The 17,481-nt window shown below is 33.8% G+C and overlaps 1 protein-coding gene across 3 annotated transcripts in view; it reads right to left on the bottom strand.

The window, feature by feature from the left end:
* Positions 1-17,481, bottom strand: part of LOC128867384 (dual specificity protein kinase splA) — a 77,437-nt gene that overhangs the window by 34,666 nt on the left and 25,290 nt on the right. For 2 of the 3 annotated variants that reach the window (XM_054108549.1, XM_054108547.1), the window contains exon 2: positions 1,822-3,952. In XM_054108549.1, coding sequence (XP_053964524.1) covers positions 1,822-3,922 — 2,101 coding nt within the window. In that variant the 5' untranslated portion in view covers positions 3,923-3,952. Of the gene's footprint in view, positions 1-1,821; positions 3,953-12,734; positions 13,055-17,481 lie in introns of all 3 variants that reach the window. The other variant, XM_054108548.1, reaches the window with a different exon arrangement.

Here is a 17,481-nt window from a genome sequence, read left to right as displayed (position 1 = left end):
GTAAGATAGAAATAATAAAAAATTATGTTTATAAAAAAACAAAACAAGAAAAAATAATAAACATAGCTTTTGCAAAGCCGAGGAAATTTCGCAGGATTTTAAATGATCAAAAGGGTTCACATCTTATATCCAGAAAGTGCCTAGGCCAAAAAATAGTATATTTATGAGCAAGATAAGCCACAAAGTGGTCTTAGAGATTCATTGCTGCGGTGTTGTTGCATAAATATATATTTACCATAAATATATGGAGAATACTGCTGGAGTGACAGCCGTGTAATAATAATTTGCAAATGTTTTGCGTTGGTGAAATTTGCGATGATAAAAATGTAGACCTTGAATTACGTTTTGATGCTGCCAGTTCATAAAAAATGTAATAACTTATGTTTATGTTTACACACAAAACTGTTATGTCCATATTGGAAAACCCTCTACACTTTGCATACAAATGCCACACTTTGCCACTCAAATTTTGAAGCAAAAATATACAAATATTGCTTGTTTTTAAATACAAAATATGTCCATATTGATAGACCCTCTACATCGTGCATATAAAAAAAAAATGCGTGCAAATGAAAGAAAAAAGTTAGTTGTACCACTAAAAATTTGAACCAAAAATATAAAAATATCATTTGCATTTAAATACAAAACTCTTATGTCCATATTGTAAAACCCTCCAAACTTTACATATCGAAAAAAAAATTTCAAAGAAAAGAGCTTCGGCAGAAGTGTGAAGGCTGGTGAAGCGGCGTTACTTGAGTAGGGTTAGATTACGAAAGGCTTAAAAGAGTATAGGAGTAACGAGTGACTATTTTTACTACCAAAAGGAGGAGTTACTTGGGTAAAGAGGAAGAGCCTTCTCAATTCAGTAATAAACAAATAAAAAAACCGCGAGTTGTGCAGCAAAACAGTAAATCCAGAAAATCATGGGCCAACTTCAAACGATTTGCATTAAAAAGCAGCAATGAAGTCTAAGGTAAAAGTAAAAACGCCAAACTCTTAGCATAAAACTACCAGGTATCACAGATAAATTAGCAAAAGAATCCAAAACTTATTTCGACAAATCTCTGTTTTCGTTAGGCGAATACTGAAAAGCAGTCAAGATGCTCGTTCTGCATTCTTTTTATTTTGGAACAGTGAAACAATAAAGTTTCTTCTTTTTTGTGCTGGAATTTCCCAAGTTCGAGTAAAATCGATAAATTCCGAGTAAAGTCAACAGGGGCAATACTTTTAGGCCACAAAAGTTGATCGAATTCAGAAAGAAGTAATATAGTTTCGCATTCAATATGCAGAACAGCCCTATGAATTTACAATAACGTCGACTTTTCAAACCAGATAACTACAAAGTGCACCTCAACGCACGTACATATACCGGCTGGCCCATTACATACGACTTTTCCTGTAAGTATAAGCACTGATTCCCAATACTTAACGGCCTTGCGAAATGGCCAGACCAGTAAAGCGGCAGAAATTATGTTTTACGCTTTCCACTTTCTCCTCGTCAAAAATAGTTGTATGGAAAGCTCATTCCCAGTGTGGAGTTACTATGCCGAGCACTAAATATAACGAAGATATGTTAATGGATTTCAGGAGATGTGTTTTTTGAGATCTTCGTGTGACTCATTCACAGCAAACAACAAAAACTGTTTCTGAACTGACCCAAGCCTGCGCAAATCGACTATACACTGAGACTTTCTGGCACCAATTTGCTTCGAAAGCGTCAATCGACGATTTCTAGTGATTACACTACTTTCTGTCTTTCCCCACAAACCCCTACTGAACCACCTTTCCCCACTGTTTCCCACATTTTAATCCTTAACTCACCACTATTTTCCAATGGCAGGCACATTTCTTCGCTTGTCGGTGACGTTGTTTGAATTGTTGACGGCGTAATATTATCGGCCAACATATGCGTTGTGTGTGTTGTTGGCGATACTACTGTTGTGGGCGGTTGTCGCTGTTGCGTCGCAGACACCGCTTGCCTTACACCGCCCGCTGGTCCCCTAGGACTGTCGTGGTCTTCAACGCCGGCGTAATAACTATTATTACGCGGTCGTATGCGACTCGCATTGAAGACACCACCTTCGTCAGTGACCGTTATATGGAAATTTTGCTGATAACCTCGACGCGCGTCATACGATGTGCTGGAATAGGTGAGACCACTACCGTTGCCGCTCAACGCCGGACCGGCGGATATATCGATTGTCGATTGTGGAACGGCGGCAGTGGGCTGACGTAATGTCAAATTGACTGATGTGAAACTCTTCTGGCTTGTGGGCGTACTGCCCCCACTACCACCGGTGGCAGAAGTTGCTACAGCGCTTGTGCCTATTTTCGAGGGAGGTAGAAAATCACGCGCGTATGGCGGCTCCGGTTGTACTGTGATAACTGAGCGATGACGGAGCGGTGATTTGTGTGGCGATGACGGTTGTTGTTGATAAGTTGGAGTCGCAGAGGTAGGAGTAATATGGTTGTTGTTGTTGTTGTGTCTATCAAACGCAAAAGCTTGAGATGCCAAACCGACATTTGCACTTATTTCGCTCTCTCCGCACGAACTTATCGGACTCGTCAAATTCGATTCAGCCGAGTAGCTGCCGCCGCTTTGTGATTGTGGTGAATTTCCACAACTGTTGTTGTTGTTATTGTTGTTATGTTGATTGTGAAATACGGGCTTCGGCGCGATTGGTGGCAGCGGCGCTTTGCGTATTGGCTTCTGCTGCGGCAGATCTTCTGGCGCGCCAGCCGTTGACTGTTGCTGCTGTTGCTGAAGCTGACTGCGGTGCTGTAAATGCTGCTGCAGTTGTTTATTCAACTGCTGGCGCTGAAATTGCTGTTGAGATGCTTGTAAGTTTAGCGTATTAGGTCGTGCGCGTGGACGCGTGACTGCCAATAGCGCGGGCGGAGGTGGCGTTGCGGCTAGTTTATTAAGCGCTGCTATGAATTCACTTGAGCGCGAGCACTCAGTGGTCGTGTTTGCGGGGGCGGTCGCGGTCGACGGCATATCACACGTTTGACTTGCGAATTCACCGGCACTATTGTTGGCGTCGTTGTTGTTACTGTGGATATTGCACGGCGACTGAACAATATTAACATCTTTCAACAAATCGCCAGTATTATTGCTATTATTGTTTTGCACTAATTCAACACTATCACAATTCGTTAGCGGTGTGACGACACTATTGTTCGCGTCAGTTCGCTTGCGTTGTAATGTACCCGACGGCGGTTGTACGGGCGCGGGGCGTATCGGCCGCAACGGCGTAGCGGGTTTCGGCGGCGTTGCGTTTTTATGACGCTGCGGTGGCTGGGGATGTGCCGGCGTCTGCGCTGGCGACAGCTTTGGTGGACTATTTTGTCGTTGTTGTAGCAGTTGCTTTTGCTGTTGGTGATTATTGTGTGGCTGGTTGATGTTATGTTGCTGCAACACCTTTGCTGGATACGTTTGCACTGGGATCGGATTCAACGCCAACTCATTCCTCAACATCTGTATGCAATTCTCACGCTGATGGCAATTCTCATTCACACACTGCGCTACAATCGGATCGGGTATGGTGGGAAACTCCTGCTTCATCTCATGAAAGAGATGCATAATACTTATGTTCGTGCAATTGCAAGTGGGACGCGCGGCAGCTCCGCCCTCGATGGCATTGCCTGCGGCGTCAGTGCCGTTATCAGTGTTATAATTATCGTTATTGATGTTGTTCAATAAATTGTCTCGGCTGTTGTAGCGCCGTATACCCAGCTTGCTGAATGTCTCAGCGACGGGTGGTGGATTGGTCGCTGTGGAGGTAGGCGTTGTGGGTGTTGTTGGTGCTGCAAAAGCAGACGAACTGTTGGGATCGTTGTTGTTATTGACTTGGTTGTCGCTGTTGTTGTGAATATTTTGCTTCAGAAAAGTAGCTGGCGGCTTTGGTGGTTTAGCCGCCATTTTTGGCCATCATTTGCCACAAACACGCACCTGGAAGATGAATAAAAAAATTGGTTAATAAAAAGCTCAGGGCATGATGGTTTGAGAAACTAATAACAATAAAGTAAAAATTCAAACAAACAAGTCATGATCAAAAATATGCTAGAAAATTTTTGGAATTTCAAAACAACAAACATGTTTGAGGTGCACTGTGGGCCAGGCGACCAAAAAATTTGGCCAAAAGTTATTGAAAGATTTTTCAAAATGCAATATAGTATCATATATTAATATAGATAAGTGAAAGTAGTTATTTTGAAAATGTTATAAGTTTTAATGAAATATTTAAGCTTGTATTATAAATCTAAAAATAAATCTGATGTTAGAAATATTGAGATTAATTGTGAAAAATTTTGTTTTTTTTACTACTTGTTAATACGCCGATTGAGCCTTGCGCAAAACTCCAGAAGCTATAAACAATTTCTTTACATTAACGTCTTCAGTAGTTCATGTGTAACAAGCTAAAGGTGCGGTTTGCTGCGGTTTTTCATTTTCTTTTTAAAAAAAATGAAGTTTTACTGATCTATGCGCGAGTTGACTGTATATCAATCATTTGCCAATAGGGTGTAAAAAGTTAACCAAGTATTAAGAGTCACACAATTTGCGATTGGTACTTAACGAACTTTCAAAAAGCGAGGAACTACAAAGAGAAGTTTTACACTGTCTTATTCAAAAAAATAAAATTACTGACCTCAAAACTGTTCTGATGTGTTCTTGGGGATTTGATGGGAGTAGTGGGCATTCGCCTTACAAACAAGGTTATGATTGTGTCAATGAGAAACAGACTCCTACAGATGAAAATCTGTTCGTTACTACACTTATACCCTTAAGGTTATCAAGTGAAGTGGATGTAATTTTGTGGAATAATGTTACATCTCAATCTCCAAGATTTTGTCGCCCTATTCAAATTCGATACGCAAAGGAATCAACAGAAGTAATTCTTGCCCAAAAGAAGGCCATCGAAGAACAAATTCTGAAATTACAAGCCTTTGAAATTTTGATTGAAGGCTGTCGTCTTAAAGTACAATATACATTATTAATGACTTTAATTGACGGTAAGGTATTAAATACGATCACCAACACGCCATCAATGAAAACTTGTGCTATCTGTCATGCTGTTCCGAAACAATTTAACGATCTATCTAATATAAAGAGTGTGAAATTTATGCCTCATGAGGAGTCACTGTTACATGGAATCAGCCCTTTGCATGCCTGGATAAGAATTTTCGAATTTTGCTTACATGTTTCTTATAAATTGGTTATCAAAAGATGGGATGCCAGAGGCGCTAAGAATAAAGAACAGGTAGCATTAAGAAAACAAGAGGTGCAATCAATTCTGTGGGAAAAAATGGGACTCAGAGTGGATAAACCAAAGCCTGGAGGAAGTGGTACCAGCGATGATGGAAACACAGCTCGCAGGGCATTTAAAGATAGTAAACTTTTGTCTGATTGCCTTGGTCTTAATCACGAATTGCTTCAACGTTTTAAGGTAATTTTAATTAGCCTCTCTTGTCATCTTCCTCTCGATTCAAGTCGATTTGAAGAATTTTGCACCTCTACGGCAAAACTGTATGCACTGTATTCGTGGTACCCTATGTCTCAAACGGTTCACAAAATTCTTATTCATAGCGGAGAAATAATAAAAAACAGCATCTTACCGGTAGGTATGCTCGGAGAAGAAGCATCTGAAGCGAGAAATAAGGACTACAAAAAATTTAGACTCCAGCATAGTAGAAAGCATAGTAGGATGGCAAATTTGGAAGACTTGTTTTGTAGAGCTATGTACACCTCTGATCCTCTTTTATCGAGTTTACGTTTAAAAGAACGCCTTCAACAAAAAGTTCAATTATCTCTTCCTAAAGAAGTGCAACTTTTATTGAAAGAGGTTGAAGTAGATTCTAATCAATCAGGAAGTACCAATTACGTACAGGTAAGTGAAGAACTAGACGAATATGAAATTGAGGAAATTGATTTTACAGAAAAAATCTTATATTTAGACGACATAGAATTTTCCGAGGAAGAAGACTCACAATCTGATGTAAATGACGATATTTGACCTCGTAGAGCAAGCAATTACAATAGTATTTACCTATTTTTAAAAAAATTTATAAAAAAAAATAAAAACCAATAAAATAATATTTAAAAACTTAAAAAAAATTTATAAAAAAACCGAAGGAGTCTGAAGTCGCACTGTAACCTCCTCGTGGTAGATTCCGGAAACTACAACTTATTATGTAGGCTAACTGCAGGCGTGTCTCTTTATCTGACATATTGGATCCACCATTTTCAATTGTTTAAATCTAATTGCAGATTTGTCAACAGCGATACAAAAAAGCCCGAGTAACAAGTTTCAAATTAATCAGATAAAATTTAAAAAAAGGTCCGCATAAGGGATTCGTCATTTTTAATTTCTAAAATCTGGCAGCAGATTCGTAATCAGCGCCCCCAAAAACCCCTAAATACTAAGTTTGGTAAAAAATAATTAATTTTAAAAAATTTATGTCCGCCATATTGGATCCGCCATTTTGAATTGTTGAAATCTGACTTCATATTCGTAATCAGAGACCATCAAAACCCCTAAATACCAAATTTGGTGAAAAAAATCCAATTTTTTAAATTTCATGTCCGCCATATTGGATCCGCCGTTTAGAATTGTGGAAATCTGACTTCATATTCGTAATCAGAGACCATCAAAACCCCTAAATACCAAATTTGGTGAAAAAAATCCAATTTTTTAAATTTCATGTCCGCCATATTGGATCCGCCATTTTGAATTGTTGAAATCTGACTTCATATTTGTAATCAGAGACGACCCCAAAACCTGTACATAGCGGTATTAAAAGTTATAAATTGTTGGTGTTTTGGGAATTATGAATTTTGGCCACTTATAAGGGTCTCCTGGCCCATAGTGAGGTGGTGATAAGGTACTTAAGTTTTTTTTTGCATTTTTTTTTTTCGAATTCTTTAAGGAATGCATATTTATCTTAAGAATATTGTATAAAAAGTCGATAGGAACAAAATTCACAAAGTTAAGAGTATTTGAACGTCCATTCCTCAAGTCCGGGTTTCTAAATCTGGTCGATTTCAAAAGTGAAACTGAAAGTCTGGAGACTAGGATGGGACGTGAAACGAGTTGGAAAGCTATTACCATTAATTTTGCGCTAGTGCCAAACACAAGAAATATACCGATCTGACTGAAACTTGTTGTGTGTTCTTCCAAAAGATGCTATCAACTATAGGGTGGGCCATGTAAAATATGCTTTTTGAATCGGCTATAAAAAAAAAATAATCAATATTTTTTCAAACTTTTTTTTTATTTTGAAGATTGAACTATGTCATTTATGAATGGAAAAAAATATCGTTCAAATGACTGCCACGACTAGCTTTACAGTGGGCCATTCGATCTTTCCCCAATTTTTAAGATTGTTTGGGCTCCAATTTCATGAATGGCAACTTCGATTTCGTGTTTTAAAGCTCCGAGGCGGCCAATTGATACGAGTATCGGAATTTCGGCTGATTATTTGGTTTTCAAAAACAGTAGCCAAAAGTTCGAGTGTAACTTTGGCAGTGTGACAAGTTGCACCGTCCTGTTGAAACCAAATGTCGTCCATGTCATCCTCTTCAATTTTTGGAAACAACTCGTTGAGCATGTCACGGTAACGCTCGCCATTTACTGTAACCGCGGCTCCTCGCTCATTTTCGAAAAAAATGGCCCGATAATGGCGCCAGACCAAAAACCGCACCAAACAGTGACTCGTTGTGGATGCATTTGCTTCTCTACAGTAACGTGTGGATTTTCTGAGCCCCAAATCCGACAATTTTACTTATTGACGTTGCCACCGATGTGAAAAGCAGAAAAGAAGAAGAAGACTCACCACTTTGGAAATAGGTTTCCAATATTTCCCAATTTTGTTCAAGCGTATAGCGTCCCATTTCGTAAATGTCAAACCTTTAAATAAATTATGAACACACTTGACATGTCATTTGTGTCACCATTCTCAAAAAATAGGTGGTTCAAAAAGCAAACGCTATATGGCCCACCCTGTATATATAACCTCGATACGCGTCAATAGTGTCATCTTTCGGACATTGCACGGACTTTTCAAACGACCGTCGTACTCCGTATTTTTATTGATTTGAAGGAAATGTATAGTTTAAACATTCCCCGTAGTCTTAGGAAGGAAAATGTCTTATGAAGGTATGCTCGGCTTTCGACTCTACAGATCACAGAGTTTCATCTCGACTTCAATACAGATGTTATAGCGTTTTTTTTTAAGCTTAGTAACAGCTTTGAATGATCCAAAAGGCAGCCTTATCGTTGTGTCCGTCATAGAAAAGTAATGAATACAATTCTCTGCTTTGATAGCGAAAATTTTGCTATCACTGATTCCATGTGAACTCGAAAAAAGTGCTGCCAAATTATCATGTTCCGAACCAGCTGACATGAAGGAAACAAAATTAATTCTTTCGAATAAAAATTCTACTAGGAGTGCGGTAATAATATTTCTGAACGAAGAAAGGCGGTAACATTTAAGAATAGTTCAAATGCAGTGGAAAATTTCGAGAGATGTTTTAATCCTTTCGAAATGGATGACCTTCTGTAAGGAAAATTCTTGGTTGCTAAAACGTATAGTTTTATAAATTCGAAATCACAGATTTGCTAAAAATTTTCTAATGAAAAAATCAGCTATCAACCTGCTCCGAAACATTTTACCAAAATTTATCCACCTGCCCTTATTGGCATTTGCTATAACACTGCCCAATTTCTGGATATTCTTGTATTGCCGACGTGCTGTTAATATTTTTTTACCTTAACTGAAAAACAATATATTATAAAAGAAAATTAAAAAAATTATAATAATAATTTAATACTCACATTTTATTAATTTGCCATATTTTTTAAAATTAAATTCTTTCTGAATTTTATTGTGAAATAAATAAAACAAACAAATTTTATTTTGAAAAATCAAACGAAATTGCGCTACGCATGAACTCAGTGATGCTACTGTAACAAATTTCGAATTTAGGACATAGCCAGTCGAACTCAGTGATACCTTTAACATAGAGTCGTAGAGTCTATGAAAATCGTACTACCATGGATTCAATGACACGTCTGAGGAAGTCCAGATGTCTTAGTGGAAAATATTCAGAATTGTTTACTTCACCTAAATCACGAGGCGTGAAAATGGTACCTGGAAGTCTTATGAAATATCAATGTCGGTTACAGTCATTACATTAGTTAACACGTTATGGGCACATTGTTGACATTTCTTAGCCCCTATAAATAGACTAGTTTCCGCATTTAATTCAATTAAAAAATGCCGTAAGTATGTGTCAGGTATCGATTTTTAATTTGCTAACAAATGGGAAATTAAAAAACAGAGTTACAGAAATCAGTGGAAAAAGAAAAAGCTACAAAAAAAAACAAATTTTAAATAAATACAAAACCTACCGACGGCCATTTGTGGGAAACAGAAAACTTAGTACGCTCAGAAACAATCACACATACATCAAACGCAAAACAGTAAAACTTATTTCACTTCCAGAATTAGCGTTACCGTACGAGATAGACGTGATGCTGGGAGCCAAAATAGCTCTCGAAATAATAGAAAATAAACTGCTACTTAGAAAAAATGCGTTGGCGGAATCGAGTCAAAAATATAGTACATAAATATTCATTGACGTGTGAATGTAGATTTGCGTGTGTATATATGTGTGCGTGTGTGTTTGCGTGTATTTATTGCAAAAATATGTTTGAGAACGCGGGGGATTATTTCGCGTAAAGTGGATGGCCGGATGACATACAACCAATGCGGTGAAGGGAACTTCAAAAACAATAAAAAACAACCAACAGAATTGAATAAAGCAAAGAAAATCTTTTATAAACAAATGACAGGAATATTTAAAAATATTTATGACATAAAAAGTTGAAAACGAAAGGAACAATAGGAGAATTAGAATGCAAGGCAGGTGATAAATAAACCCACGAGGGGAATGAGAGATAACTAATTAGAGAAATATACATTTGAGCTTTAAATTAAATGGATTTAAATTATAAAAACAAAATAAAAATAAATAAAAAATAAATAAAAAATTAAAAAAATAAAAATAAAATATATAGAAAAATTTTTTTTTAATATATTTAAAAAAATACAAAAATAAAAAAATATATTAAAAATATTATTAAAAAAATATTAAAAATAAAAAATATATTCAAAAAATAAAAAAAAATTAAAAAGGATAAATATGCGCATTTTTCTATTGATTGAAAATAAAAAAATATATATTATTTATAAAAAAAGTGAAATAATCATTCATAGACACAAGAAAAAATAAAAAAAATTCCTAATCGGAACATAATTTTTATCTACATATTTGTATATTTTCGATAAAACAACTTAAGTACTGAGCACTTTTTGTGTAACTGCACTAAATTTCTTGCTCTTCTCGAAATATTTAGCGAATTAATCATTCATAGACGTAGCTTGAGGGGACAGATACCTGTTAACGGCCATATTTTCCCTGATTTTCATTAAAATTATTTAAAACGAAGAAGTCAATATATTTTTTTCAAAATTGGCATACAGTTTATTTATACATACATTAAAATAATATAAAATTTTGTTTTTTATTTTAATCATTTAAAATGGCGAATGGCTTCCCAATCGGCGGGCATTGTAGCATCGGCGTCAGCGACCTCAATACAAAACACCAAAAACTTGTTTGTTTATTAATGTCATAATTCCTATATGAATTAACAATAAATGGAAAAAAAATTCGCGGAATAAAATGCTTAAAAAAATGAATTTTGGGGCGAATTTTCCTACTATTTTTGCTTCGAAAAAATTATGTTTTCGAAAAATTTTCGAAAACTTGTAAATTCACATAGAAAATAATATCATAAAAAAGAAGTGTGCAAAATTTCAGGGAGATCGGTCAATAACTTCGAGTTATCGTGTACGCCAATGCGAAAAATATAGTTTTGAGAGAAACGCGTCTAAAGACGGCAACGCAACTATACCCCTCCCAGCGCTCGAACGCAAAGAATAGAGTCGTCACGGTTGACGATCTATAATGTAAATGTAAATTTTTTTGACACATTCTTAAAGGATTATATTAACATTTTATGAAAAAAAGGAATTTTTTTTTTCCAAATTTTACAGGTATCTGTCCCCTTGAGTAACCAACTTAATAAAGGCTCAATAAAATACAAAATTTTTCTTTGATAGATCAGAATTTATTGAACTTAAAGCAAATCCTGTTAACCTTACACAATTCTTTTTCCAAAAAATTGTAGGTAAAGAGGATGCAGATCTGTGCAATCAACATACTTTAGCTACAAAAGCGAAAACCACCAAACGCTGCTTTCAAGAAAATTTTGGATATAAACATTTTTTTGCTTTAAAATATTCTTAATAGTTGTTCTTCTCTTATCTGTAAATTGGGGCCGCAGAGGATTATTGTAGTGCTCAAGAAAAGTGTGTATTATTATTGGTTATAGAGATGTTGATCTTAGCGTTGTCCTACAAACGCAGACCCTCTACAACTTAATGCCACCTCTCGCACGACAGATGCTTACATGAGACGCCCTTTGGAGGTAGAAGAGCATTGTGTTTTTACTGCCTCAAAAACCACTAAGAATAACTTCTCACACTTCTAACACAATATCAAAAATCACATTACAAATTTGAGCAGAAGCTTTGCCAAATAACTAACAGAGGATGTATAAGCATACGACGGCACAAAATTAATCACCCAATCTTGTTTATTAAATAAATAAAAATATTTTATATCAAAAAAATTAACATATCTTTATTTCAACCTTAACGCACTTCTAATATGACGCCATTCTACAACGCCATTTCCGCCAAATGACGACATCTTCCGATACGCCACCTTGTATATTAGGATGGCAATAAAAAATCGCTTTCTTGTATTTGTATTATGGCCAAAAAAATGAGAAACCTATTTTTTATTTAATTGATATTTACCCGTGCCGCCAACGCTTTAAAAATTACCATTTAATTCCCATGAGAAAAATGCACTTCTCTCTAAATTTGGTATAAAATGTTTACAGATCGTTATGATTTAATCTCATTTTCCCCATTTTCTTTTCCTTCAAAAATACCCCAAAAATGATATCCTATGCTTTGAAAAAAATAATTATTTTAACTATTTTCCATAGGGATCATAAACACATCAAAATTAAAAAAAAAGTTAATATAAACAACAAAACATTCTTTTCTAATGTTTGGCCTAAGAGCTCTATAATAACAAAATAATGTATTATTACGTTCTTTAAAAATTTTTTTTTAAATTCTTTAAACCATTTATTGTCGATATTCAATAACCTTTTTATCTTGCCTAGAAAGTTGTAGTTTTTTCAGTTTTTTTTCTTGTGCTATACTAAAATATGTATATGGAATAACTCGCCTCTATCTTCGAATTGATATTTATTCAGACTTTTAAAGACGTTCACATATTTTAATATAAGCACTTGGGTTTTTTTAGCCGCCTCAAAAATTTAGATTTTTAATCATTTTAAAATTTACCATAAAAACTAAAAAAAAAAATGAAATCTCCGTAGGAATGGGATTTTTTCAAACTTATTATAAAAAATATAAAGGGATCCATAATTTTGTTTGTATAAATTCCTAATTTCAATACTATTGGAATGCTAAAAACCGTAATTTATTCACTTGAATTTATTACTTTGACCACAAAAATATAATTTTTGAATAAAAGAATGCTTATATCTAAATTTCACAATACTCACATTATTAATATCAGTTGTAACCAGCATCTCTAACAATTATTATAAAAGCAAATCCAATTTTACCGTTATCTGTTGCAAATTAATTTTTTTTTTATTTTTTATGTTTTTCCATATATTTAGCTTATTTTTGTTTTTTCGTATTTCAATACATCTATTCTTCTCAACGCGCTTCAAAATGTTCGAATTCGATTCGTTCGATAAAATTCTGCACTCGCCACTCGTAACACGCCAACCAGTTTACATACAATCAATACGGGTTTTCCGGCTTGTTCAATTATTCATTTACTTATTTTTTGTTTCGTTGTAATTTCATTAAATTTCTTGCGAAAAAAGCACAACCACAAATGTTATATATGCATAAATATTTATAAATTTTCCCAAGCAAATCAGTTGAGACAATTCAATTAAAACAACAAAGTCACACACATTTGCACGTACAGCGACGAGGTAAAACCGCTACAGCTGATGCATACTTATTCATACATATGTACACATGTATGTAGGCGAATAAATCACTTTGCACTTTGAATTTTCACTTTTGCTTGCAGCGCGCCTAAGTGGATGGGACGCAACGCGAGCGGTGCTTTGGATATAATACTCGTGCAACAACAAAAAAAAAAACAGAATGACATTTATTAATTCGTCAGCTATGAAATTATAGAATACATAGCGCTGTTGTTGTTATTGTAAGCGCTTGACGACGCGCGAAAAGGAATTAAAAACGCTAGTAGCTCGCAATCGCTTTGAATGCTTTGGAAAAAAACTTAAGAGTATTAAATTATATATTTGTTTTATTTTATTATAATGATTAGCTGCCTAGCTAGTATGCTTCGGCGTTCCGACTGAGCAGCGTGTCTTACTTCGCGAGCGTACTCAGCGATTACTTTACGTGCGTTCGTTTTAAATGCTAAATTTTTACTGAATTTACCAAATTGCTTTGCTGCTTGGTCGACACAAACGATACGTTTTCCCACACTCATACCAGTGCAAGTGAAAATACCAAGCATACATATGCGCATTTAGTACATATATATGAGAGCAGAAGTGGCAAATAAATTAACAAAATGCAACAAAAAAATGCTAGAAAGTTAGGAAAACCCAAAATTTTGAGCAGCAAACGGTGAGAGGAGCGTTGCCGAGCACCCACACAAATGGCAAACGGAAAAGTTAACAGTGGGTGTGAGATGCTACATATATTTTTCGTTTATTTTCCGAATTGATCAATCGAATATAAATACGCACGTTGCTTAAAACAGAATATGTGTTAAAAGCGTAAAACATTATATTGATTATGCAGAAATTATCAGTTAGCAGTTGATAAACAGAGAGAGAGAGAGAGAACATAATGAGAGGAGGCAAGTTCGTACCACATGAGCACGAGTGCCTGTAATATGTATGAATAGTAATGGAACAGATGAGTGTGTAAGTAGAGGGAAATGTTTTGCGATGGGACAACACGGCGTATGTGTTATACCATGCGTGATTGGCAGAGCCTCTACTATCTGTTACGTATACGACATGGGGTGTGGAAAAGTAATTAAGATAAATATTTATAGTTAGAAAATATGATAAAACAAAAATTTAAATTTAAATAAATTTAATTAAATAGAATAGAATAAAAAAAATTTATTTAAATATCACCAAATAATAAAAACAACAAAAAAATTAAAATTAAAATAAAATAAAATAAACAAAACAGAGCCAAAAACAAAATAAAATAAAATGAAACACGAAAACTTTAATTAAACGAAGTAAAATAAAACCAGAAAAAAATTAAAGCAGTAAAATATAAAAACGATTAAAAAATAAATAAATGAAATGTCAAGCAAAAATAAAATAAAATAATATATAAAAACAATAACAAAAAAAAATAAATTAAGCATAATAAAGCAAAATAAAAACTAAAAACTAAAAGAATATATAAAAATAAAGTAAAATAAAATATAATGAAATTAAATTAAACAAAACAATGTCAAATATAATTAATTTAAATATAACAGAATAAGTAAAAAGAAAATAAAATTTAATTAAATAAAATAAAATAAAAAAGGGCAAATCAAAGTCAAATTAGGCATAATTAAATAAAATAACACAAAGCACAACCCCAAAAAAAAAAATAAATAAAAGAAAAATTCAATCAAAATAGAAGTAAAAGAATTAATAAATTTAGGCCTAAACTTTAAATTAAATTAAATAAAGTGAAATGAAATAAAAAGAGGAAAAATTATATTAATAAGAATCAAATCAAAAAATTAAAAAATAGGTCAAAACAAAAAATAATAAAAACAATAGTGAAAGAATAAATATTTAGTGGAAGTGAAATAATAAATTTACAGTTAATATGGAATCTAAACTTTAAATTAAATTAAATAACGTAAAATAATGAAGAAAAAATCAATTAAACTAAAAAGAATTAAACCAATTAGTTCATAAATAAGCCAAAACAAAAAACAAAAAAAAAAAAAAAATAGCAATAAATGAATATAAAGGTTAAGTAAAACGAAATTAAATACAATTAAATAAAATACAATAATAAAAAAAAACGAAAAAATATAAAAAATAAAGCAAACAACAAATAAAAATATTAGTAAAAGAACTTAAAATTAATAAATTTACAGTAAGTATTAAGTCTAAACTTTAAACTACATTAAAGAAAACGAAATAAAATAAAATAAAACAGAAAAAAATTAAAAATATTCAATGAAAAGAAATTAAATAATTAAAAAATAAATAAAAATAGTAATAAACGAATTAATAGATTATAAAGAATTATAATTAAAAAATATGAAATAAATTAAATAAAGCCTAAATTTTGTTCGAATATTTTCAATTGGGTTTAAACGCTGATAGTTAAAACAACCACTAAATTGGATTCAAATACTTAGTAAAGTGTAAATATAATGGATACCAATCAAAAGCAAGCATTTAAACCATTTCTGCTGCCCAACTAAATCACGAGTTTATTCTGCAATGCATAACTGATGTTTTTACTATTTAAAAATTACAAAAAAAAAACAATTCACAGAAAAAATTATACATACATACGTATGTACATATGTACCTACAAGCAAACCGCTATGCAATGTGAAAACACGTTGTGATGCCAAAATAATCGAAAAACGCGTAGGTGTGAAATGATAAATAATAAGCAAGACGGGAAGCTAATGTTAGGTACTATTGGCAGTCTCGAGATTTCGGAATATTTCTCATAAGAACCCGGTATTACGGGATTGGTTTCGAGATTCGATTCTCATAGAAATTTTAACACATTTGCAAAAATTTAAGCTAACCAAAATGGATTCTGTAGCCTGTTTTTTATAAAAAGCGACATAGTTCCAAAGGAGGTGAGGAATTTATTATTAAATTTCACCGATCTGCTGATGAAGTTTCTGCTTCATATGCCAGTTCTGTCTAATTAGATTACAGCAGGTGTAAGCTTTCCTTTCAAAAAGTTTCCGATTCTTGTACATTTTCGATGCGATTTGTTTTTATCTATTTGGACTTCAGAGGGGCGTATGCTCTATCTCTCTAGCCAGTGCTGTTTCTCATTTTTTATAAATAAATAAATAAAAATTCAGGTATTACGGTACTTCGGTATAGCTATACATAGCTCACTTGAATGTTGTATAAATATATAAACGCTTCAAGCGGATGCTGGTTTGTATGTAGAAAAATTTTGATTTCAAGCGAAAGTGGATGCTCTTTTAAAATTTTAGAAGCGAGAAAAAAATTAGGAAATAAACTGAAATTAAAGCAATTATGCATATACATACATATATATTTTAATCCTTCACTAGTATCGAGGGGTGTATTCTCAGCACAGCCACGAATATAGAGAGCTGGGAAAAAAGTTACACTATTTTGTTGTTATAATTTAATGTATTTTTTTCTAGTCAATGAGATATCATTAAGCTTAAATTTTTTTACGGCTTTTAAAATTAATTCAAGGGTAATAAAAGTAATTAGTTCATTAGTTCTACAACTCGTGGATTGTTGCCGTTTTAAATATACAAGGTAGCGCAAAACTAATCATTCAATTTTGTTTTTGAATAACTTTTTTACAAAATAAAACAAAATATTTTGAGCTATGGAAATCTTTATCTTTTTATCTTATCTTTTGACCTTTACGCGCTTCATTACTTGTCCGTTTGTATGTATCCAGGTACATATATAGTTCACAAGTGCCAAATATGATTGACGTATGACGCAATTTGCAGAAATTATAATCAATTTTGCATATAAAGGGTTTTTCAATAAGGGCGGGTAGATGTTGAAATGGAATAAAATGGCGTTTGCTGTGTGGCACGTAGGGCCGTCCTGCTGGAACCACATGTCGTCTAGGTCCATATGGTTCAAGATGGGCCATAAGAAATTGGAAGGACCCCCCGTCTACCGAAAAATGGGCGCAATGCGCGCAACGTTTGCGTTAATGAACACTCATTTTGATAAAAAAGTTTTATCATTTGAACGTGCTGTTCAATCGTGTAACTTGCCATGATGATTTGGCATAAACAACTGAATAATAAACAAAAGATTTGACAGATGTCACCTAAAGAAAATGGCTGACACAGGGCGCCAAAATCGACCCACGCCAATTGAAAACCCCTTTATATATATATACGTATATATATATATAATTGGCACTTATACCCTTCTTGGGTGTTTGGCCGAGCTCCCCGAAGCTTTTTCATAGCAGAAATACACTCAGAGGTTTGCCATTGCCTGTCGAGGGGGACTGACTATTAGG

Source organism: Anastrepha ludens, chromosome 6, assembly GCF_028408465.1.
Source record: "Anastrepha ludens isolate Willacy chromosome 6, idAnaLude1.1, whole genome shotgun sequence".
Taxonomy (NCBI): domain Eukaryota; kingdom Metazoa; phylum Arthropoda; class Insecta; order Diptera; family Tephritidae; genus Anastrepha; species Anastrepha ludens.
This window is presented reverse-complemented; position numbering and strand designations above follow the sequence as displayed.